This window comes from Mercenaria mercenaria, chromosome 7, assembly GCF_021730395.1.
Source record: "Mercenaria mercenaria strain notata chromosome 7, MADL_Memer_1, whole genome shotgun sequence".
NCBI lineage: Eukaryota > Metazoa > Mollusca > Bivalvia > Venerida > Veneridae > Mercenaria > Mercenaria mercenaria.
Window position 1 is genome coordinate 11,516,093 of NC_069367.1, and position 25,884 is coordinate 11,541,976.

The following is a 25,884-nucleotide window of genomic DNA, read 5'->3' on the forward strand; positions in this document are numbered from 1 at the left end:
GATTGACAGGTAAATTAACGGTAAACCATTATTATGTTCAAGTGCTTTAAAGAGTTTTCTGAAATATAATTAAAGGATGAAAACTTTTAACTTCAAGTATTTATTGCGTTATGACATTATTTGTTTAGTTTTAAGTTTAGCACTTGTTAAACGTTATTTCTGTATAAATTTGCTGCCCGTCATTTGCAACTGTGGCTGATTGTAATTTTTTGTGTTCTTATTTCATAGTGGAAGGAACAACAACTTGAAGAAAGCATTCGTAAAATCAAACTTCAAGAGGTAGAAACAGAAGCGATGCCACGCCTTCCAGCATACGAACAAACTAGTACAAACTTGAACAATACCGAAACTCTTATACATGAAGCTAAAACGGAAAAGTTAAAACAAATGGAAGAAATATATCAAGCCAATAGAAAAGTTGCAGAACTTGAAGCAAAGTAAGATATTACCGTATATACTTCGATAATTCTAAATGCTCCTTAACCCTTACCCTGCTATATTTCTACAATGGACAGGTCCATCTTTCAATTTGGACAGTACCACTTATTACTCAAAAGGGTTTTCACTGAAAATTTACTGACTGAATAGCGAACAGTGCAGACCATGATCAGACTGCACAGATGTGCAGGCTGATCTTGGTCTGCACTGGTCGCAAAGGCAGAATCATCTGCCGCCAGCAGGCTAAGGGTTAAAATGTTTTCATAGGAGTATTGCATTTATTAAGTTACAGAAATGGCTGATAAGTTCACTACAAGGAGGAACTGATATAATGCAGGTGTGTCTGTGAATTTAAAAGTCGTGAAAAGAGCTGTAAAAGTTGTATATTTGGAGTTTTATTGCCTTTTAAAGTTTTGTGTAATGAACAGAATTTCTTACACAGGAGAAAAGAATGGAATGAGAGTTTTAAAGATACTTAAAAGATTTGCAAAGAAAGAAAGAAATGATTTTTTTGTGCCATATGAAGTCAAAACTTGATGGGAGTATAAGGGTGTGGGGTAAACACATAAGTATTTAAAAACCAGATGTTAAAATATCATGCATTTAAACTCGAGATAGGTATAGAAATGACCGTAAGAGTTTAGTTTATATTAAATTAACAGAAATGTTAACTTTTTCCAGTGTAAAGTCATTACAGTCGCAGTTGAGTGAGAAGGAAGCAATGTTGCGTGTCTATCAACGCTCACCTATGACACGAAGTAGCAGTGTTCACACGATATACTGTACACCTAAACATTCGCCGCGGCCTTCCCTCGTCGCAACAGGCTCATTGAGTAGACAACATAGTCAGGATGTTTCGGCGTTCTTAGACGTAAAACATAAAAAGACTGGAAGTACGAGCGCACTTGAATCATATAGTAAAATGTCACAAGATGAGCTATTCGAAAAAATTCAAGGCCTCCAGACTACGGTAAGTTTCATCATATTTAAGCTGGCTTTTTATATTTAAAAATAGGGAGGTTTTTTTCTTACCTAAATGTTGGAAAAGTGGAAAAATTGGTATTACTTTGACTTCTGTGCCGCAAGGGGATCTTTTCAAAGACTTCAGTTCAATCATTTTCTGTTCAAAATTTAGTATTTATTTTTCCATATTTTCAATTTCAGTCAAAGAGCAATTCTGATTCAGAAGAAAGTTCGGATATCTGGCAAGTCTGAAGTGTTCTAAAGAGCCACGGGGCACCCTGTTGCCTAGCAACAAACTTGTTGTGTTCGAAGAACTACATGCAAGGATCATGTTCAGAGTGAGGTTTTCGTGACACTGGAATGTTTTTGTGTTTGATAAAAGGCCAAATTTGAATGGATGTCAATTCCATTCTTTGGATAAGGTAGAAACATTTGAGGAATATTCAATGGAGGAAGTATTGCCTCTGACTCAAGGGAAGTAACAAGTGTTCAAACTAGTGTGAATGACAATGGAAAAAGTTACTTCCCTTCAAGAGGAGCTTGAATGCTAGCATGAATTACCTCCCTTGTGTGGAATTTGTTAAAGAAACTTGCCTAGCAACAGAAACAGTTGCATAGCAACCAGGATTACCAGATATTCTGTGATATTCACATGTCCTTGTGACATTAAAAGTGCCAGTATGTATATTGTCATGATTTGACTGGGAAAAATATATGTTAATATATGTATGTATTTTTAAAGTGAAAAATGTGGCATTACTTAAGAAAAAAGGTTTTCAGCAATATACTTATAATAATAGAGACAGATTATTGAAATATTTTGTATTTAAGAACTGTGTACATATGCCCAATGTCTTTCATATATTACAATTGTCTTTAAAAATCAGCTGTACCACTAGATCTGAGCCTCCTTTTTGTGCCTTTAACTTGATATTCAAGTTTCTGTTAACTTGATATTTAAATATATTTTTCTCAACTTGATATTCAAGTTGAGTGTTCATCTCTCATATATAACTATACTATGTTCAAGCATCACCACACTTGTTAATGTACACTGTGAGACAGGTCTGCTACTTCATAAAATATAAAATTGTCAACAAAGGTAACTATGGTAACAAATTGTAACTATGGTAACTTAAGTATCACTGCATTCTATAAGTACTGTAACAGAATATCAATGCATTTCGTAACTATGGTAACAGTTTATAGATAAAGGAGATACAGCTGTATCCCTGCATTCTGTAACTGTTGTAACAAGGTATTACTACATATTGTAACTGTGGTAACAGTATATGAATGGAGATAATGAATAGTACCATCAAGTTGGCAGAATGCAAGATTAGATTAATATATACACAGATCACTGAAATATTTAGACAATACTTTGGTACATATAATCATTTTAGTTCACCACCCATGTCTTTCAAACATGAGAGAGAGAGGAGGAATGAAAAAATTGATAAGTGATTTAAGCATATTTTCTTTTTTCATGAATAGCTTTTTCTGTTTACAAACGTGTTAGAAAAAGACTTTTCTTTCGTAGCATTTATAAAGTTGGTTTTCAAGGGGGGAAGGGGGGAATCTATATGATTTTTTTTGCACATTAAATTCCGACAGTGAGAATTATTTTTTACTTGCTATTCTCAGCCGTGCACAGATTGTTTGACATTTTCAGGAACAGTTTTTCTTGCAATGAACTTGACAGGTACCTATGTGGTACTCGAATAATGCACATTGCACTTTTTGTAAACACCTACAAGAAAATGTTTGAACGAAGTCGGTTTACACAACCGATGAGGAAATTGTCTTGCTGCACTCTTGTTAACGTTTTTGACGATAAATGAGTTAAATCAATCAGATTTGAACAGCACTTTTTATCACTTGTTTGGTGGAAGAATTTTTTCCCCTTATTTTCGTTTAAAATGCGTTTTTAATTGACTGCATAAAAGTTGTGCAGTACTTTTTGCGGAACAGTATAGATCATAGAAACTTCTCACATTAATAATGGAATGTTAATGGTTTACGCAGGGGCTTTTCGTATGATTGAAATTGTTACCACGTCACTGTGAAGGCATTTTAGTATTCGTCTTGCAACATAATTGTTTTCTCATGGCTTGTAAGAAATTTCTTTGACATGAATCACTGGAACTTTAAGCAGAGGCTGACAAAATTAGATTTCTTATTAATATATTCAGACAGAGGTGTGTTGGTTTCACAGTTTGGGATGATTTTCTCTTTAACATATTAAATCAGTTTTGAAAGACTTTTTTATTTGGTATCAAATTTATTGATTGGTAAATTACTTATCTATCCGTATTGTGAAGCATTATTAAAGTACAGAGATTCAGAAATCTAGATTTTAGAGTGTAAAACTGAATTTGGAGACCAGTCTGAAATTCCAAGCATCTGATTGGTTGATTCAAAGCTCAAACTTCAAATTGACCAATGACTGTGTAGACTTTAGAGACTGGTTCCAAAATTCAATTTTATAACTATTTTGTGTGAGAGAGTTTTCACCATCTGTTTCGACATTTATTGTCAAAAAAAGTGTGCAATAACTAATGATATTTTGTATTTATATTCAATGCAAAATACTTGTCTGTGTATTATCATTTCGTGTAGACTGATACAGGTGCTGATATGAACTCATTGTTGTTTGTTAATTCAGTTGTGGTCTGCATGAGTTGGGTCTAATGGGTTTTTTTTTTTTTCAAGGACTAGGCTAGAGAAATTTTGGGTAATAATTGTCCAGTTTGAATTTATCTTTCAAAAGTTAATTTTGATTATAACATTTGTCTGGATGTTTACAAACAACATTATTCAAAGTTGTTTTTTTACATACAGAATGCAACTTTAATGCTTGCTGTAAATTATTAAATATTTAATCTAAGTAAAATGTTTTTGATATTTATTTTAAATCACAGTTTTTGTGCTAATATTTAATTGTAAATTTTGAAACTTTTTCATTTAAATGTGACATTGTTTTATTTATTTCCTACCAATTTTTTTTTTGCCTGATATTAATAGTTTGAAATATACATTTCTAAGATTGCATGTTATGTTCCTGATGGAAGAATGTATGGGATGTTTTATTTACATAGTAAATGTAACATTGTTCTGTAAGCTTGTATGACCATTGTTGAATTTGTAGACAAATTGAAAACACATGGTTGTTATATTTTATGAACAAATAAAGTTATTTATTTGACTAATCTGAAATTTGTATTATTTCATGGACCATTGAGGCGTGTATATAAGACTAGTTAAAATGGCTAACTTCAATTATACGCGAGTCTTTACTGACCATAGTACAATAAACTTCATCAGTTTGCAGTTAGAAGTAGTCCTCGTCGTATCTATGGTCAGTAAGGTACCCGTATTGTTTTTAAGGTCAAAGGTCAATGTCAGAGCAACATGGAGACTGAAGACCGTTTTTACATAGTAGTTAAATACCACCCTGGCTTTTAGTCTGCACATGATGGTTGCTGATAGACAGTAGATGACACCTGGCGTTTCTGAGGTCATTTGGTCAAATACCAATTCCAAAGCAAACAAAATTTATTTTACCCACTTGCCTAGGACAGGCCATCTTTGGGGCATGCATGTTTTACAAACGATTGTTGTATTAAAAAGTGTTGCTGCATGTAGTCAGTTTGTAGAAGGTTACCAGTACACAAAGTTATACTCGGAGGATCATCTAAGTTAAATCCGAATATCGCCATCTACACTTCGCTGTTTTTGTGTCTGCTCTTGACCTACAAAAATCTTGAAATTTTCGTACAGACTTACGGAACGAAAATCTCGAAAGTTTCGTGCTGTGTCTTGTATAACTCAGATTTTCGCAACCGAAAGAGTACCAATATGTATTGACCTCCCGATAAAATGTTAACCACACTGTCAGACGTCCGCACAGTAACTGATGTAAATACATTTAGATGTATTCAACCAAAGTAATTCAAAATTAACGCATTTTTAGCTCACCTGTCACGAAGTGACAAGGTGAGCTATTGTGACCGCTTGATGTCCGTAGTGCGTCGTCCGTCGTGCGTCGTCCGTCAACAATTTCCAAAAAAATCTTCTTCTTGAAAACCACTGGGCAGAATTACACCAAACTTCACAGGAATGATCCTTGGGTGGCCCCCTTTCAAAGTTGTTCAAAGAATTGAATTCCATGCAGAACTCTGGTTGCCATGGCAACCAAACGGAAAAACTTTTAAAATCTTCTCAAAAACCAGAAGCCCTAGAGCTTAGATATTTGGTGTTGAAGCATTGCCTAGTGGACCTCTACCAAGTTAGTTCAAATCATGACCCTGGGGTCAAAATTGACCCCGCCCCAGGGGTCACTTGATTTTACATAGGAAATCTTCTCAAAAACCAGAAGTCCTAGAGCTTAGATATTTGACGTGCAGCATTGCCTAGTGGACCTCTACTAAATTTGTTCAAATCATGACCCCGGGGTAAAAATTGACCTCGCCCCAGGGGTCACTTGATTTTACATAGAAAATCTTGAAAAACATTTCTAAAAATAAACCAGAAGGCCTAGAGCTTAGATATTTCACATGTAGCATTGCCTAGTGGACCTCTACAAAATTTGTTCAAATCATGACCCCCGGGGTCAAAATTGACCCCACCCTAGGGGTCGCTTGATTTTACATAAGAAAATCTTAAAAAAATATCTAAAAATAAACCAGAAGGCTTAGAGCTTAGATATTTGACACGTAGCATTGCCTAGTAGACTTCTACAAAATTTGTTCGAATCATGATCCCTGGGGTCAAATTGACCCCGCCCCATGGGTTTACTTGATTGTACACAGAAAAATCTTTGAAATAAACCAGAAGGCATAGAGCTTAGATATTTCATATGTAGCATTGGCTAGTGGACCTCTACAAAATTTGTTCAAATCATGAACCCCGGGGTTAAAATTGACCCCACCCCAGGGGTCACTAGGGTTTATGTAGGATAATCTTCAAAAATTTTCTAAAATTAACCAGAAGGCCCAGAGCTTAGATATTTCACATGTAGCATTGCCTAGCTGACCTCTACAAATTTGTTCAAATCATGACCCCCGGGGTCAAAATTGACACTGCCCCAGGGGTCACTTGATTTTACATAGGAAAATCTTCAAAAATTGTCTTAACCTAGATCTTAGATATTTGACATGTAGCATTGCCTAGTAGACTTCTACAAAATTTGTTCAAATCATGACCTCCGGGGTCAAATTGACCCCACCCCATGGGGTTACTTGATTGTACATAGAAAAATCTTCAAAATTTTCTAAAAATAAACCAGAAGGCCTAGAGCTTAGATATTTCACATGTAACATTGTCTAGTGGACCTCTGCAAAATTTGTTCAAATCTTGACACCCCAGGGTCAAATTGACCCAGCCCCAGGGGGTTACTTGATTGTACACAGGGAAATCTTCATAAATTTGCTAAAAATAAACCAGAAGGCCTAGATCTTAGATATTTTTTTCAATTGATCTTCCTGAAAGTAAGTTAGAATGATTGCCTTGATGAAATCTAGGTAGAATTTGTATATGGGTCATCTGTAGTCAAAAAGTAGGTCACTAGGTTAAACCAAAAAAAAAACCTCGTGTATGTGATAGAGGCTGTATTTTTCAACTGATCTTCATGAAATTTTGTCAGAATGATAGCCTTGATGAAGTCTAGGTCAAGTTCGAATATGGGTCATCTGGGGTCAAAAACTAGGTCACTAGGTAATCAAAGAAAATACTTGTTTTTGCCCCAAATTTTTTAATGAAAATTGGGCGAAATTTTTTTCCATGAAATCACTAGGTCAACTCAAACAGTTTTCAGTTATGGTTTTTACGGGGTTTTCAGGTGAGCGACTAGGCCACTTGGCCCCTTTGTTCTAAATAAAAGGGGATTTTGTAAAGTCATTTATGCTTAAAACCCGTGTACATGCGATTCGTTATTTACCTTTGCCCAAATCAGAGGCGTGTGGATATATATGTTTTTCCTCCTGTAGGTCCGTTCGTGCGCCCGTGGATGGACGTTCCTGATGGAGAACGCAAGGTCATAAAATTATGGAACACACTTCATAGATCATGGTCTGTGGTCAGTAGATTCTCTTGTTTCCTGGGTCAAATGTCAAGGTCACAGAAGCAAGGGGACAAAAAAAAAACGACTCGATCTAAAAATTTGTACAAAAATGTTCGTTACTTTGGCTTGTAGATAACCCTTTTTGTTTTTTTATTTAAATTTCCCCAATGTCTCGGACCTTAAAAACTGAAATTGTTTTCGACGAGTAACTGGAGAATCTGTCGTCAAGCTTTAAATCATGATTGCCCTTGGTCAGCCCATGACCACGAGTCTTAGGTAAATTTGGTAAAAATTCAGTTGAAGGTAAAAAAAAAAAGCTTTACCTCAATACAGAAAAAAGTCCCGTTTTCGGTTTTAGGCCATAGTGTCCTTGAGACGGGAAAATGTTGTTCGCCCCTTAAATGGAGATCGCCAGGCTTTTGACGTCTATTTCATATCAGCTTCTAGGGGCCCATTACACCCCCGTGTTTTTGGGCTCAGTGGGGTCAAATGCCAAGTGGTCGTGACCTTGGGGTTTAAAAAACGGTTTTTAAATGGTTTTCAAAAAATAGTCTAGTTTCTACTACCCTGGCGCGGCCCTTTGGGTTAAATTTTTTAAAGCAAGTACTTATGGTATCATTTAAGGATATAGTTTTAAAACTTTTTTTTTTTTTTTTCTCGGTAATTCCCAACCTCTGGGTCAAGTCCCATAACTCTGACTTGTATTTTGGCCAAATTATCCCCCCCTTTTGGACTTAAAAAAATCTGGTTAAAGCCGGTTTTGCAGGCAAGTCACTATCAGTAGTTATATATATGGGGGTGCGAGAACACTTTTGACCAACTTTTTTAAAACCCTTGACCAAAAACCGACCAAGCTAAACCAATTTAACAAATTTAAAACAAATTTTAACAAATTTGTTAAAAACCTATGAAAAAATATGATTAAAGAAATTTTAAAACACTTCCCCAAAAATTTTGCAAAATCCTGCCAAGGGGCAGCAATGGGGCAGTGCTGCCAATTGACAACTTTTGGAGATTATTTTTTTTTGATAAAATGAAATGTGTTTGTTCTTTTTTTTGAATTAAAAACTATTTTATTTCTTTAAAATTTTTAATACATTTGATTGATGATTTAAGAAAAAAATTTTAATTTTTAAAAGAAAGAAAATTTCGAAAATAAAAAATCCCACTATGTTACAAAAAAAAAGGGGAAAAGAATTTTAAGGTACTGGATCTTGTGGGAAAAAAAATCAAAGTTTTTTAAAAAAGTACGGGGGGAAATTTGATATCACAAAGAAAATGTTACCTTTTTTTAAACCTAAAAAGGGTTTTAAACACTTCCAGGATATAACTATTGTGGACCAGGAAACCTTTTAAAAAACGGACCCCCTTCAACAAAAACGGGATGAGTATGTAGGACCATATTTTTGCTATACAGTGATGTAAAAAAGAGTACATGTGATAAGCAATGTTTTCCCAAATTTTAAATAAAACTAAATCAAAAACTTTTGGAGAAAAGATTAAAAACTTTTTGTTGAAAACCAGCTATCCAAAACGAAAAAAATTGGGGTTGGGAAAAAAAATCAAAAAACGGGAAAAGGGGGGTAGGTATACCCCCGAAAAAAAATTTGAGCGATAAATTTAGCAGAAAAATTTTACACAAACCAATTAAAAAAAAATTTGGGAAACAAAGAGTGATAGTTAATGATATTGATATTTTGGGTAGCTGTTTTAGTTGACATGCAAGCTTTTTAAAAATATAAAAAAGGGAGAAAATATTTTTAAACTGTTATTAAATTTAGTAATATGTTTGGGTTTTTCCATTAAAGAAAAAAACGGGAAAATCTTTTACTGAAGCTTTTGAAAAAATAATTTTAGAAAACGATTACCAGTAAATTTAGGGGTAGATAAAGGGAAAAGATTTTATAAAAAAGTTTGAATAAATTTTTGAATAAAAAAAAAATTTAAATATGTCCCTACTTTAAAATGAGGAAAGGGGCGTAGTTATTAAAAGTTTTAATAGAATTTAAAAGAATAAGGGGAAAATTTTACAGAAAAATAAATTTATATTTTATTTAAAAAATTTTGCAGGATATGGTTGATAATTATAACAAACAAAACATTCTAGTATAAAAAAACCCCAACCAAGCTAGTAAAAACTTAAAAAAAAAGGGACTTTTTACTTTAATTTATATGGTATTTAAAGTTCAAAACCCAAAGCAAAATTTAAAATTGGTGATCGGTTCGTTAAGCAAATTAAAAAGACATTTAAAAAGGATATACCCCAAACTGGCGAGGAAATTTTAAAATTTATAAAATTAAAATCAATCCCAGAACATCTCTTTTAAAGTTTTAAAATAATAAAATTTAATTCAAGGTTCATTTTATGAACAAGAATTTTTACTACTCAAAAGAAGTTTTTGAATTAAAAAAGTTATTAGACGAGACTATAAAAAAAAAACAGGCTTTAGTAAAAGGAAAATTACAATGAAAATTTAATTTTGGGTACCATTTAGCGACTTAAAAATTTAATTTAGAAATTTAAAAATTTAAATTTATAAATGAGCAAAAAAAATCAAATTTCTAATAAAAATGGAATAGAAACAATAGATCAATTAATTATTCATTAACTAAAAGCTGCTGTTACAGAAAAAAGTTAAATTTTGTGGGATTAAAATACTGGATTATATATTACAGCGGTATTTTGGTTGTTCAGCTGCATTAACTTGTTCCAGCTATTCCTAATTGGTAGCGTTGTGGCGCTTTCCATCGTAATTCCCAAAATTTTTACTAACAACTAAAACTTGACGACAAAAAATTTTTTTTTAAAATCAATCATACAAAAAAAAACAACTTATAACAAGCACGGATTGGAAAAGTAATAAGAAGATCCAAAAAAGTTATTCGGGATATTTTTACAATATATTGAAATGCAAAAAAGAAAAAATTATTCAACACCTCTTAAATGCACTGGGGGAATTTAAATTAACGGAAAAAAAAGTAAAAAAGAAGAAGAGCTGTATTAATTTTTTTCATGCTTTTTTTAGAGATTTTTTTTTCTATAGTTTTTTATATAGAGGTTTAATAGAAAGGTAGATAGAAGATTATACCAAAATTATCTAGCACTTTGGGGAAAAATAATGAATCCAGACAAAAATTCATAAAAAGTTCTTAAAAGAAGAAATGTTTTTTAAATCAAAATTAATCAAATAGTTAGCGATGAATAAAAAAATCATGTCATTTTTTAAATTACCAAATGTTATAGACCCTTTCTTTTAAAAAAATAATTTATTGAATGGAAGCGGTGTCTTTTAACTGAAGAAAAAAATGCTGAAAGTTTATTATGCCCCCAGACCAAATAATATTCGAAACAATCCTAAAAAAGTTTTGAAAACCGATTGTGACACTAATAAAGGAAAAAATATAAAACATTTGCGCACCAAAAAGCCCTTAATATTAATTAGGGTTAATCAAGTGCTGCAAGGGAAAAAAACCAAGTTAAGGGGAATATCAAAAACCGCGGAAAAGATTAAATTTAATATTTTTTTTATTTTTAAAGAAATTTTAAAAACTTTTTTTTTTTTTTTTTTTTTAATTTTTTTTTACCCTTTTTTTCCCTTAGTTTTTTTTTTTTCTAATTAAATTAGTTAAAATTTCGAGAGTTTTCAAAACAATATTTAAAAAATTTTGGAAATTAAAAATTCATTAGACAAGTCCAAGTTTAAATTATATTTAACTATAAACGACCTTTGAAATACTTAAATTGATTTAAAACTTTAAAAGGTTTAAAAAAAAAAAAACTTTTTTTAAAAAAAACTTTTGCAAAAAGGGATAAAACTGATACAATTATAAATCAGCTTATTTTCAATCAAAAGGCTTTAGAAATTTTAAACACAAACAAAATAAAAAAAATTTACATCAAGTTTTTGTGAAAAAATAAATAAAATTTGGAAATTGGATTTTGAGGAAGGGGTGGGAATAGAATCATTTGATGCTCTTATTAATAGATAAAGTATAGTCCTTGGCTGCTTAAAGTTATTTAAAATTACCAAAAACCATTACAAATTCAATGAAAGGTTTTAAAATTAAAAAAATGATGATAAGAATGTTTAGGGGTGTCATTTAGCTTATAAATTTCCCCTGTTAAAAAAAACCCCATATTTTTAAAAATAAAAAAATATAACGATCTGATTTACTGGAATTAAATTTCCTTTACTTAAATAAAATACCTAAAATAAAAAGTTTTAAAGAAATATCATTTAATTATTTGGTTATAAAGAAAATAGTATTTATCCTTGAACATACAAAGTATAAATCAAAGAACACTGTGACTGTTGTAATTACAATAAAAAAATAAATGAAAAAATAAATGAAAAAAATAAATGTAAAATAACTGATGATACTGTAACCCTCAAGAACTGTAGCCCAACATTTTGTTTGGATAAAAGACTTTAATGTTTAATGTTTCAAAAAACCAACAAAAAAGAAAAAAAAAAAAATTTTTGTAAATATGTCTACAGAATTTTTCACAAAAAAGAATATTAAATGAACATATTCCAAATTTTTTAAAATTATTATGGTTTTACCCAAAGGGTGAAAAAAATCCCAAAAAGGGGGAAGTAAAGTAAAATTTTAAAAAATTATCATAAAGGTTTTAGCAGTACCCCTTTTTTAATTTTTTGTGATTTTTAATCAATAACTAAAAAAAATTTTAAAAGCTTTACCTCAACTGAATCTTTTTTATGAAACCTATAAAATCATATAGATTGTGGTTACGGCTATAAAGTTGTTTGTTTTCAGAGATAAATAACTTTAACCCCAAACCCCGATTTAAGAGGCCCTAATGCATTTGTAGGTTTTTGAAAAAAAAGTTTGAGGAAAAAAAGGGAAAATTGTTTAAAAAAATATTTAGAGTAAATTTTTAAAAAAGAACTAAAAATGTCTAAAAAGATCAACCCAAATTTAAAAAAAAAGTTTTTTCCCTTTTTTGAAAAAAAATTTTAAAAAAGGGGAAGTGCCGTAAGAGATCCTGTCAAAAACAAAAAAAGGGAAGTGCTCACTCAGAATGAATATTTTAAATTTTTAAAATAACACTAAATTCCCGTTATTTTTTATAATTTAAGGGTTATGACGGTCATTTTATTATGCAACAAATAGGAAAATTTAAAAAAAAAATTAATGTTATCCTAAAAAATATGGAAAGATATATGGCATTTTTTTATTCTGACTTGGTCTTTATTTATTCATTTCCCTTTTTTTTTCAAAACTTGGGTAATTAGTAAAAAATATTCCGTTTAAATCTTATCTCAAGAATTTGTTGTGAAAAATTTAATTTTTTTGACAAAAGGGGGGTTTTTTTCCATATTTATTACAAAGGATTCAATTTTTAAAAAAAAACAAAGAAACTTCCTTTGGGTTTTATTTTTTTTAAAAAGAAACAATTTTCTGTAATGATCGGGTTTTTAAAATTATTTGGGGTTTAAAATTAAAAAATGGGAGAATATTTTTGACTTTTAAAAATGAGATTTCTTTTTATTTATTAAAATTTTTTAAAAAAAAGTTGGAGTACACAAAAATAAAAACCTTGTCTTATTTTTGTTGTCCTGGTTTAGCTTGGGATGCAATGTTAAAAAAGACTGGAAATTTAAATTAGATTTAATAATGATATGATATGGATCTTTTTTTTTGAAAAGGGGGCTGAGAGGAGGAAAAAAGTTATATTTAAAAAAGATACAGTAAAGCAAAAAATAAATATTGAAGGATTAATTCAAAAGGGAAAAAAGAAATAATTATTACCTCGACGCCAAAAACCTTTACGGTTGGGCTATGTGTCAAACCCTTTTCCCTCTGGAAAAATTTAAATTTATATCCCAAAAAAAAAAATTCAAGAAAAAAATTGCAAAAGGGAAAATAAATTTATAGTTTAATTTTTGACTCGAATCCCCAAAGAATTACTAAAACCCACAATGTTTTCCTTTGCTCCTGAAAAAAAAAAAAATACCAGATCAAGGTTTTGTTTTTAGTAAAAAAAATTAAAACAGAATTTGAAATAGGAAAAAGTTGTAAAAAAATTATTCCAACTTTTTAAGAAAAAACAAAATTTTGTAGTTATTTAAAAATCTTGAAAATATTCCAATTTGGGTTTTTAAAAATAACAAAAATACATAAAAATTAACTTTTGACGAAAAACCTTGGTTAAAAAAGTATATGATTTTAAACTCAAAAAAGATCTAAAGCAAAAAATTCTTTTGAAAAAAGGCTTTTTTTAAGTTAATGAACAATTCTGTATTCGGTAAGACGATGGAGAATTTGCAAGGGGTTTAAAATTAAATTAACTCGATGAAAATATTTTATTAAAAACATGCCAAACCTTTTTTGTTGTTCAACGTGTTTAAATCTAACCTTTTTTTTCATAGAATTTTAAAAAAATTTTTATTAAACAGACCCGTTATGTTGGAATGTGCTTCTAGTTTATAAATTTTAATGTTTGTTTTTCTTAAATTTTTATGGAAAAAGAGGGGGAAATTGTAAATTATTGTTTACTGAAAAATTTCATTTTGTATGAAATTAAAAAACCCAAAATGCATATAAAGCTTTTTTAAGGACAAAATTTTTTGATAATAGGATTATAACCCAAATTCAGAATTTTTTTTGACAATAATAAAAAAGTAATTGGAAAATTTAAAGATAAGCGCCGGTAGTAATTTTTGAATTTTTTGGATTTAAAAATAAAATGTATTCATATTTATTTAAAAAAAAGTTAAGTTAAAAAATGAAAAGGGAATTAAAAAAAAATTTTTGTTAAGAAAACAATAGTTCATAAAAATTACAAAAAAATACTTTGTTTAATTTAACCCAAAGTAATCCACCTTTTTAAAATTATTCGTTCTGATAAACACAAATTTTTCCGTTATGTTATAAATAAACATCTTTTCGTTATGATGAAAAAAAGATATTTCTTGATAAAGGTATTGATACATTAGTTTTCTTAAATTAATTAAGTTTTTATTAAGTTTTTTAAATTAAGAAACCCTAAATTGTTTTAATGAATTTTTTTTAAAAGTTTAAAGAATTAATAAATAACATCATTTATTTTAAATTTATTTGCATATTAATAGAAATAGATTCATTTTTTTTTTTATTTTTTAATCCCTAATTTGAAGAAATTTCATTTTCTTTATTTTTGTTGTAATTTTTGCTTTTCCCCTTTTTCTAATTTAATTGCTCAAAAAGAATAATTAAAAAACAATTAAAAATTTAAATTTTACTTTTACCCTTTTTTCAAAACCCGGCTGATTTACAGTTTTTCCCTTGAAATAATCCACCATCAGTTCTTGAGTATAAAATGTTAAAAAAAAAGGAGGTTTTTTTTTTAATTGTCTTTTTATTTGTTTTTCTATTTTTTTTTACTTTTTCATTTTTTATTATTGAATTTCCCATTTTTAATTATTCCAGTTAAATTTCAGTTAAATAAATGTCCTTTTTTATTTAAATAATTCTAAAAAGTTTGTTTATTTTCTCTTTGTTATGAATTTTTAGTTTTTATACAAAAAATCATAAAAAGGTACTTTATCTTGTAACATTTTAATGAAAAAAAAACAAAAATAAACCCCCAAAGCATACTTGTTTTGTTTGATATTGAAAAATTGTTGTATTTTAAAATTTTGGGATATACTTAATTACTTCTTTTGGGGAGGAAGTCCAAAAGGAGAAATACAAAACATTTCCGAAAACCCTGGTTTTTAAAAAGTTATATTATTTAGTAAAAAACCCAATGTGTTCCGGACCAACAGAGTCGTCCAAATTATAATTCCACACTGTCCCTTTTTTTTTAATTTTAATTTTTGGGAGACCTGTGGTCCCGAATTTCACTCTTGGAAATTATTTTTTCTAAATAACCCTAAAGTTTTTAAAATTTTTTTGGTTTACCCTTGTTCAATTTCAAAATTTGAAATGGTTTGTTTATAAAATTTTATTTTTTTTTACTATAGGAATTCGTCTGTAAGGTTCCCTTGGAACAAACTGTAGTCCCTTTCCCACTTAACAAAGATGTAATCAAAGGTATTCTAGACAGCAGCCAACTTTCCTAAAAAAACCCCCGTCTTGTTTTTGTTTTTGTGTTAATTTAATCACTCCCGATCCTACAGTTGCTTTTTTTGATTATGAAAAAAAATGGGGAATCATTTTTCCCTTTTATTAGCACTGAAATCATACCATTTCCAAGTATTTTACTAAACCCTACGGTGCCCGGACAAAGCACCCTGCCTAAAGGGGCATTTTTTGGGGGCTATTTTTGCTCCCTTGGAAGAATTGTTTTTTCCCAAAAAACCGCTAAAAACTCCTAAAAATCCCCATTTTACCTTGACTGGGAAATTTTTTTTTTTTTTAATTGTAATTTTAACCCTTCTTATTTGCAAAAGCTTTTTAATTGATTAATTTGTGTTTTTGTTAAAAAATAAAAAGGGGAAGTTTCCATGTAATTGTTCATGTTTTAAACTAAAAGTTGCGGATTTTTATTTAAGCTTGTGTAAAATTTTTTTTTTTGTCCATTGTAAGGTTAATTTATATTTAATATATTTGATGAATTTTAACTTTATATTTATTTTTTTTAAACAATAACAAGTTTATTTCCAATAGTATTTATTTAACTGTTTCCTCTATAAAACAAATTTCGTAAATACGAATTTGCAGGGGAAGTGCAGTTAATTAAATTGTTAATTAACTGCTTTGGATCTTTTGTAGTTTTCCTTTTTTTTTCCAAATTAAAATGAACAAAACCATACAAACTATTAAAATTTTATCTATTTTGCGACTTCCAGTAGTCTTTTTTTTTTTGTTTTTTAAAAATAATTAAATTTCTCATCATATATTCTTTATATACTTGTGTATTCTGTTTTGGATTAAAAAAAAAAACCCTTACCAATTCGAGACACAAGAAATCAAAAAAGAATTATAATCATCATCTGTGCATTAAGTTTAAAAGTTCAATAAATGTGGATTCATTTCTTTGGGTTTTACTTTTGTTAGGCTTGAATAAAAAATACATGTTGTGGTTTGTTACCCAGCCGTTATTCTAAAAGTTGTTTAATCTGTTGTGTATCAGTTGATTGCTCACTTTTTCCCTAAGGTATGACCATCTTGCTTTTGAAATCTTTCAGAAAATTTGATTAAATCCAAATTCATTTAAAAAAAAAACGTGGAACCCCTAGAATTTAATTTTTTTACAATTACTTACCCCGGTCACAGCATTGCTCTAAAAAATTTAAATTTTCATCATCTGTCGCTGTGGTTATTTGAATTTGACTGGAGGTTAATATTAGTTTCTAAACCCTGAAAAAATGAATAATTAAATTTTTGGAATTTTAGCATTTACCCCATTATTTTTTTGATTTAAAACCCTTTTTAATAGCAACCCCCAATTATCATCAGCGCAGCTGCAGTAGATCTAAAAAAATAAAATTTTTTGTTCCAGTTGATTTTTCTTCTTTATAGTTCAACCCAAAATCTTTACATTTATTTTCTTTGTATAAATTATTACAACATAAACATTTTTTTCCCTTTTTGTTTACCACTAAATGACAATTAAAGAAGCGCTTATTAATTAGAGCAATTTGGCCCATCATACTCAGCACCATTAGCAAGTTTTATTTTTTAAATTACTTCAAAATAACCATTAAACCAATCAAAATATGAACTCCTATCATTAATTGTAAAGGATAACCGTTCTTTTGTTGCTTAACATTATTTCCCGACAGATATTAATGCTGATCTAATTGAAAAGGAAGTAATTCATATCTTTCACAATATTCTTTTGTTCTAAACAAGTATATATTATATATTATTTTATGTGTTTTTTATTCTAGTTTTTATTTTTGAGTTTTTATTTTAGTTTTTTATTTTAGTTTTTTTATAAATTAATCAGTTAATACGTTTTTTTGTTGGGCGAAGTTTCCAGCACGAGCTAAAGTCCCAGATCCTGACAATTAATCTATTTAATCTTATCTTAAAATCCTTCCTCATTACATTATTTTTATCATTAATTTTATTATTATTTTTATTAATATTTTATTATTTTTACTATTATTATTCTTTTCTTGTAATTCCTTAGCAATTAAATTACCAACTTGCCCGGACAGGTTTCTTTTTAAGTTTTTCAATAATTTTAGCTGCAGCTAAATTTCCAACTTCTGTTCCAACTTTTTTGTTCCACTTTCAAGTGCTGCGTTTCCTGCTGTTTCAAAAGCTTTTTTCCAGCTGTGCTAATTGAGGATTGAATTAATTCGTTAAAGTGCAAAGATCCTGTTCCGTGTATGATTTCTTCTCCTGTGAAGCATCAACATATATAAATATTCTTTATTTTTATCATAAACTATTTTGTACATTAATATACAACTAAAAAGTTTTAATTATTTTCTTTTAATATTTAATGGATAAAACTTGTTTCAACCTCATTAAAATTAAATTATTCTAACCAAATACATCTGTAATAAATATCTAAGTTGAATTTATAATATATTTATAATTTCAGAATATCCAACTCTTTGTGGTTCTTATGTAAATGGATAAGCTCTTGTTTAATTCTGCCAGTACTAAAGCATAAATAATATCCTGAAATACCATCAACAAGTGAATATCAATAAGATCACAATGAAATGTAAATTGTATCCCACAAGGAGTATTATATTAGGTGTTGTAGTTCCCCATTCAGTTTTGTCTAATTTTTTTTCTCAAAATCCAAGAAATGTATGACAATTATGATATTTCCCAAATACCAACTTAAAATTATCTGTAATTGAAATCAAAATCTAAAACTACTTAAATCAAATTCCAAACTTATGGAGCAATTTCTGGTTTATCAAATTCATAATCACCATTTCTTATTAATGTTTCTCCTATTAAAATTTATTAATATCCGTGTAACTGTAAGAACCATTTGTAAATATAATATCTTCCAATCCTTACCATTATGATAACGAATTCTTTTATTGTCATATTCATCACTATATTATGCCAAGAGTAGGTCCATAGTGTTAATACTATCCAAACCAGCACAACAAAAATTTTATTTTATCTAAAAATAAAGAACGAACTAAATCTGATTGTAAAATCACTCGGAGTATTTTTGTTATTATCTTTAACTGTTTCGAACTTAATACTATTTTTTGTTCCATTTAATAATAAAGTTAAATAAAATCTAAATTTCAAGAAAAATAATTTTATATAACATTTCATGTGTTTCCTGGTACAAAAAGAGAATTCATTTTAATAGTTCATCAATTATTCTACTACCTTCATTTTTTAGTTCTTCATTATTAATTTCCACATTACTTGAACCACAAATTAACTCCAAGACATTAACCCATTCTTTGGATTACAAGGACAAACGTCATAACCTTGTCCCCCCTAATTAACTTTTTTAAATTTCAATAGATCTTTTATTGATAGGTAATCCTGACTTTTCTGTTAATTCTTTAAATATTTTTATTGAATGAATTGAATGTTTTTTCTTATTGTTATATCTTTTATTAATCAAATCAATTAAATCATCATCAACTTTAGTGTTAATGACTTCTTTTCCAGTTATTCTATCCTTAGCAATTAACTTATTTTGGCCATAAAGTTTATTTAAGTTAATAATTAAATTACCATATTGTCCATTCGGTGAAACTTTATATGGGTTATGATATCTTATTCCTTTTCCTGTATATTTTTTTGTTTCTAGAATATAGTTGATTACTTTTTTGTATTTTCTTAAATTATCCGACTTGGCTATAATTGCTTTCTGTTGCTTTAAATCAAGATCTGTGGGATTTTTCATTCTGGATATTGCACCAGATTCATTACCCAATTTTTTATATCCACTGATACATTTTCTATGATATTCTCTACTTCTTTTCTAGTCATTTTTTCATCAGGATTTTCAGATTCAGTGTGAAAAAAATCAAACACTTCTTGCGGTGTGTTATATTTTTTTTTATCTAAAAGATCTAAATCAATATCTTTATTAAAATTAACTGTAAATTCTTTTGGTCTTGCTCCCAATTCTTCTTCTGATTCTTCAAACACATCATCTTCATCATCCAAACCCATATGATCTTCAGGATATTTTTTTCTCTGTTATAATAATCTTCCAGTATTTTATCAATCTCTTTTTCGTCTAGTTTTTGTTGTAATGGTTGTAATGGTTGTAATGGTTGTTGTAGTCCCGGAGGTGGTGGTTCTTCTATTATCTCTGTCAATTTTTGTTGTCGTTCTACTTCTTGTATTTTATCAACAAAACTTTTTGAAAGTAACGCTAATTGCTCCTTAATTCCAGGTAATGCTTTTAACTGACTTGATAATTGTTCTTTTTGACTTTCTATTTTTTCAGTAATTGGCTTATAAATTTCAGTATACATATCCCGATTTGTAGCTTTTCTTATTTTTTCTCTCATTATTTCTTCTCTAAGAGCTCTCATCTTTTGCCCGACTAATTTTTTCTTATTATCATTTCATTAAGTTTTGATTGCCCTTTAATAATAATGTAAGATAATGTAAAATAATGTAAAATAATGTAAGATAAGTTAAGTAAAAAAATTTAAAAGTTCTATAATTGTTAAATTAACCCACTTGGCTTTAATTGCTTTCTGTGCTTTTCAAGATCTGGGGGATTTTTCATTTTGGATTTTGCCCAGTTTCTTCCCAAATTTTTTTATTTCAGATACTTGTTTTTAATATCCTTACTTCTTTTTAGCTTTTTTTTCATCGGATTTTCAGATTCATGTAAAAATTTTTAAACACTTCTTGGGGTGTATAAATTTTTTTTTCTCTAAAGACCTAAATCAATATATTTTTTAAAATTAACTGAAATTTTTCTTTGGGTCTTGCTCCCAGTTCTTCTATTTCATTTATCTCATTGTTTCCAGTTGTTTCAGTTATTCCCATCTTTTTTTCCCAAAATCTTCTAATCTTTAATTTCATTTGGGAAAAAACCTCCAGCTGGTTCTTTCCCCCCAATCGGTGTATGGGAGTGGGTTTTTAAAACTTTTTGTTTTTTAGATTCATCTTGCATTCCTTAGTTAATTCAGCAATACCTTGTGTCGTCTTTGATTATTTTTTGGGAAAGAAACGCTAATTTGTTTGTTTTTTTCCGGGTAATTTTTTAACTGACTTGTAATTTTTCTTTTTGACTTTCTTTTTTTTCAGTAATTGGTTTTAAATTTCAGGTAATACCCCGATTTGTGTTTTTCTTATTTTTTCCTTTATTTTTCTCAAAGACTCTCTTTTGTCCGATTTTTTTTCTTATTATCTTTTCATTTAATTTTTGTTTGCATTATTAAATATTAAAGATAATGTAAAATAATGAAAATAAGTAAAATAAGTAAAAAAAAGAAAAGATAATGTAAGATATTGTAAAATAATGAAATTTATAAAAGGGAAAATTCAAAATTAGATACAAAAAATGAAATTCAATAACTTTAAAAAATTTTTATCCTTTTTTCCAATTTCAGTTTTAGAATGTTAATATTGGATCTTTGATCGGAAAAACAAATCAAAAATCATATACTCGAAAACCTTTTATATTATTTTAAAATTATATTGTATGAAAAATTAGAACAATCAAATATCAAGATTTAATAAAACAATTAAGTCAAATTGCAAAAAAAATTAAATAGATCCAAATGAAATCTTAAATATTCGCGATCCCAACCAATTAAACCCTTGTGAGAATTTTTGAATCAGAAAAAAAAAAAAGTAGTTTTTTGATGATTTTGTAGGGAAGATAAAAAAGTTCAAAATGAAATAAAAAAATACTTTATTCAAGGACGTCACAAAAATGTTGGTTATTTATTTAAGCCCGTCTTATATTAAAAACACCAAAAGATTTCAAATTAAATGTTCACTTTATATTTTATTAAAAGCCCAGGTAAAATAAAAATTTAAAGGATTTGAGAAAAAAAATATAGCTGTCTTTGCTAATGAAAAACAAATAAAAATATGTTTTCTTATATTTGACAAACCAAAGGAAGTTTTTAAGAAAAAACTTTACTGGTAATTTTAAAAAATTAAATAATGGGAGTTTTTTAATGATTAAAACAAATTAATCAACCTGACTTAAAGGGTAAAGAAAATTTTTGATATTGATTTAATGATTAGCTCTAAAAAACATTCAAAAACTTAAAAGGAAAACGGAATCGTTCTTCACAAAAATAAGGAATTTGGGATAACACAATGAATAGAGCATTAGATTGGGGGGTAATAAAAATAATAAACCGGAAAAATCCAGTAAACCCAACGTGCTTTTCCAAGGGGGTTTGTGTAAAAAAAATTAAAAGTGTAATAGATGACAAAAATTAAAAGTGTCAAATATAAAAAAAAAACACTAGAAGCGAAGTAAAGAATTTTGAAGAATTAAAAAAAGATTTAAAAGAATTCATTATTAATTAATCTTTCAGGTAAAATTGAAGAAAAAGAAAGATGATGATTTATTAAAGAATTTGAAGAAAAAATCGATTTGACGTGAACAAAAAAGAAGTTTTTCGAGAATTTAAACTTTTTTTTCACTCAAGTTCAAAATTAAAAGATGTAGATTAAACATAAAGAAACTAAAGCGTTTTATTAAATGAGAAAAGTTAAAAATATGATCATTAAAAAACCCGAACAGAAAAAAATAAAATAAATACCAAAAAATGGCAAAAGGGAACAAGATTTACTCGATCTTTTCAAAAAATTTGCGATATAAAGCTAAATTTGGGAAAGCAGCTTTCCCCAAAGGGTGAGATCAAATACAGCTTTAAATAACCTTAAAAAAGAAATTAATTCTAAAATAGATGATTTTAAAAAAAACAAAAATTTGGATTGTTTTGTTGACAACCCGCAAATTTAAAATATAGAATTAAGTAAATTACAAAAAAATTACAAGAAAATTTTAAAAATTTAAATAATAAAATTAAAAAATAACAAATGATTTGGATCGTATTAAAATTTCAGAAAAAAGAAGAAGCAATTAAGATAATTAATGAAAAAATTAATGATAAAATTAAAAAAAAAACAATGTTTGGACCTGTATTTTAAAAATACAGCTAAACAAGGAACCCACCCCTGCAAAACCCAAAAGAATTATGCCAATTTACAAAAAGCAATAACCCTAATGTCAAGAAAACCCCACTAATACTCAAAAAATTTAAAAAAGAAAAAAATGTTTTTAAAAACAAAAACACAATTGCTAGAACAAAAGGTTTTTTGACAATTTCTGCTTTGAAGTTGCACAACAAACGGTTGTGATTTAGCTGAAATAATTCTTAAATTTAAAAGGAAAGACGGGGAAAATAAAAAAAGGTAGGGAAAAAGTGAGACTGAAGCGTTTCCTTTGAATTTTTTTAAACTACTTTGATTACATACAAATGAAAAGTATTTAAACCGTCGGGCCTGGATCATTCAACATTAAAAAAAGGCCGACTGAACTTTTTAAAATATTTTGAATAAGCCCTGGAATTATCAAATTTTAAAAGTTTTTTAAGCTAAACCAACTAAAAAAATAAATGTCTTTTATGTTTTGGTGGTGTGTTTAGTCAAAAAACCGAATTATAAATAGTTTAAGTTTTTTTAAAGGGGGGCTCTCGGGTAACCCGTATAAACCGACTAAAACCCCAATATCACTTTTTTATTTGGGTTGGCGGAAGATAGGCCCGGGATAAAGTTTTTTTGATATATTTTGATAATGTAAATATACGTGAGGCCTGAGGATTTTGCACGATAAGTTAAAATTTTAATTAAATAAAAAAAATTTAAAAATTTATCTAAAACAAGGAAAACAATGTTTGATATTCCCCCTTGACGTTTCGTCTACAAATAAATTTATTTTTTTTTAGGGTTTTTTACTTAATTTTCCCCAAATTGGGATGCCCCTATATCCTCTGGTAAAAGCAGACTTTGGATTAAAGGGTTAATTTAAAAACTTAAATTAAGTTTTAATTAAAGTTTTAATTTTCATGTGTCCCCAATAATTCTTCTAAAAAATTAAATAAACTAATACCCCTTTTCATTTTATCAATAAAATATCTGCCAAAAATTTGCCCCCAAAAAATTTTCAAATTTGGGAAAACTGTCACATTTCTGCCCTTGGCAAAAAATGGAGACTTTTTATTGGTTGAATTTGTGTTTGCCAAAAGTTTGCCAAAGTTTGTCAAAAATTTGGGACGCTGCCAATTGCTGCCCCTTGGGAGGATTTTTGGGAAATATTTGGTGGGTGTTTAAAATTATCTTTACATATTTTCAAAGGGTTTTTTTAAAAAAATTTGTTAAAATTTTTTTAATTTTTGAAATTGGTCAGATTGGTCGTTTAGGTCAAGGGGTTTAAAATTAAAGTTGGGTCAAAGTGTTTTCGCACCCCCATATATAAACTATACTATCACCAAAACTAATGCAGATATTGAGGATGTGTCTACGGGGGTTTTAAAACTATTGATACATCAAGTCCCCAAAATTGAGATGAATTTTGGCCAAATTTTGCCCCCCCTTTTGGGCTTAGAAAATCCGGGTTTAAAATTTTTCGTGCAAATACAAAAGCTATGACTTAAAGGCATTAGTTTTGAAATTTTTTTTTTCTTTTTCTGATCAGTCCCCGCCCCATGAGTCAAGTCCAAACTTGAGTGTTTTTTGGGAAATTTTTGCCCCCTTTGGGCTAAAAAATTTTAGTTAAAATTCGCTGCAAAACAAATGCAGATATACATTGAAACTTCACAGGGGTCTTCGGGGGGTTTTAAAAAAATTGATTTCACAAGTCCCCTAACTTGACATGTATTTTGGGCAAATTTGCCCCCCTTTTTGGCTTGAAAAATTTGGTTTTAAATTTTTGGTTTGAAACTCTATTGATTTTTAAAATTAGATTTTAAAATCCTTTCCCCTGTGAAGATCAGTAAAATTTTTGGTCATAGGGCAAAGATTGGGAGATTTTAAAAAAGCTTACCCTCGTCAGTTTTAATTCTGTGTATTATAGCTAGTGTTTTTTAGTAGTTTTGTAGACTCGACAAGCTGTGAAACCCGATCCAGATTTGTTCCAACCTAACAGGGGGCAATTTTGTTTTACAATGGTTTGTTCACAGAAAAAATCATGAAAAGGAAATAAGCAATAGCTTTTTCGCATCACTACGTCACAAATTCGGTAAACGAGAAAAAAGCGCTTTTTTTCTTTTGGGAACAGTAAAAGCAAGGTATTACATTTTGCAGAAAAAACCCGGCAAAATATTTTGAGCCGCGCCAGAGAAAAAACCCCCAAAAAATGCTTTTCGACCAAACATGGTCCAGACCAGTGCGATCCGCCAGTTGGTCATGTCCATGCTGTTCGCTAACATTTCTTAATTGTAATAGGGTTGAAAGCGAACAGCAGGGGTCCTGACCAGACTGGCGGATCGCAGGCTGGTCTGATCCATGCTGGTCGCAAAGGGGCCCCTTGTTGGTTTTCTCTGGCGCGGCTCATTTGGGTGTATGGGGGGGCGGTTAAAAATGAAAAAAATCTCCATTGCGGATAAAAGCAGGAATTGCGACAGAAGCAGCAGCAGGGATGGGTGGAGGGGGCATGCTTACAACACTGTTGTTTTAAAGAAGTTTACTGGTTTTTATTTTTTGTACATTTGGGAAAATTTTAAGTTTTTTTTTTTTTTGTTTATCCAACGGTTATGTTCTGGGTTTAAAGTTTGGGGACTTAGTTAATTTTCCGTGTACTTTTGATTGAAATGTACAGAAATTGTTTCAGCTATCATTTGATTTTGTCATTTTTTCGAAATATTTAAAAAAAAATTTATAAAAATGACTATTAAAAAATTGTTGATAGTATTTTTTTCATAAAGAAACCCCCACCCCCACCCCCACAAAAAAGGCTTATTTTTTTCACATGAACCCCAAATCAACCTTGCAGAAATAGGGCGCCTTCGAAAATAGGACCCCGTTTTTCAGCTGTAAAAGTTGGAAAAGACCCGTTTTTGAAATTACAGCTGTAAAAGACCTGTAAGTCGTAATAGCCAACCGTACATAAAAATATCGATAGCAACTTCAACGTTTCAAGGGATATAACTCGTTCAGATTTTGCAAAAGTCTACTTTTTGTTTGAATGATCGTGTATCAGAATAAATTGTACTTAATTGCCTGAGAAGTATGCGGTATATAACGAAACACGTACTAGTATACATGTATCTTTTCTTTACAAAACTAGCTATGTTTCCGAATACACTTAAAGCCGGTTATATATCCTACAAACGTTGCTGCAAAATGCAGCAAAAGGAAACTCCGCGCCAAGCAAAGCAGTGTATGTAGTACTGGTAGAACAGGAGATGATATAACGATGCTGGTGTTTTTGTTGTAGACCCTAGGCAAACACTAGACAGTCTGATGGGGTTTCATGAATGTTGGACAAAGAGAAACTCACAGAGTGAAAGGAAAAACCAATGCGATTACCTATTGAC

At 29.3% G+C, this 25,884-nt stretch overlaps 1 protein-coding gene across 6 annotated transcripts in view; it reads left to right on the forward strand.

Annotated features, from left to right (window-relative positions):
- The window catches only part of LOC123554928 (angiomotin-like), a 35,347-nt gene extending 30,734 nt beyond the window's left edge, over positions 1-4,613 (forward strand). For all 6 annotated transcript variants that reach the window (XM_045345368.2, XM_045345364.2, XM_045345366.2 and 3 more), the window contains 3 exons: positions 229-437; positions 1,120-1,408; positions 1,603-4,613. In XM_045345368.2, coding sequence (XP_045201303.2) covers positions 229-437; positions 1,120-1,408; positions 1,603-1,653 — 549 coding nt within the window. In that variant the 3' untranslated portion in view covers positions 1,654-4,613. The remainder of the gene's footprint in view (positions 1-228; positions 438-1,119; positions 1,409-1,602) is intronic.
- Positions 4,614-25,884: the final 21,271 nt, after the last annotated feature.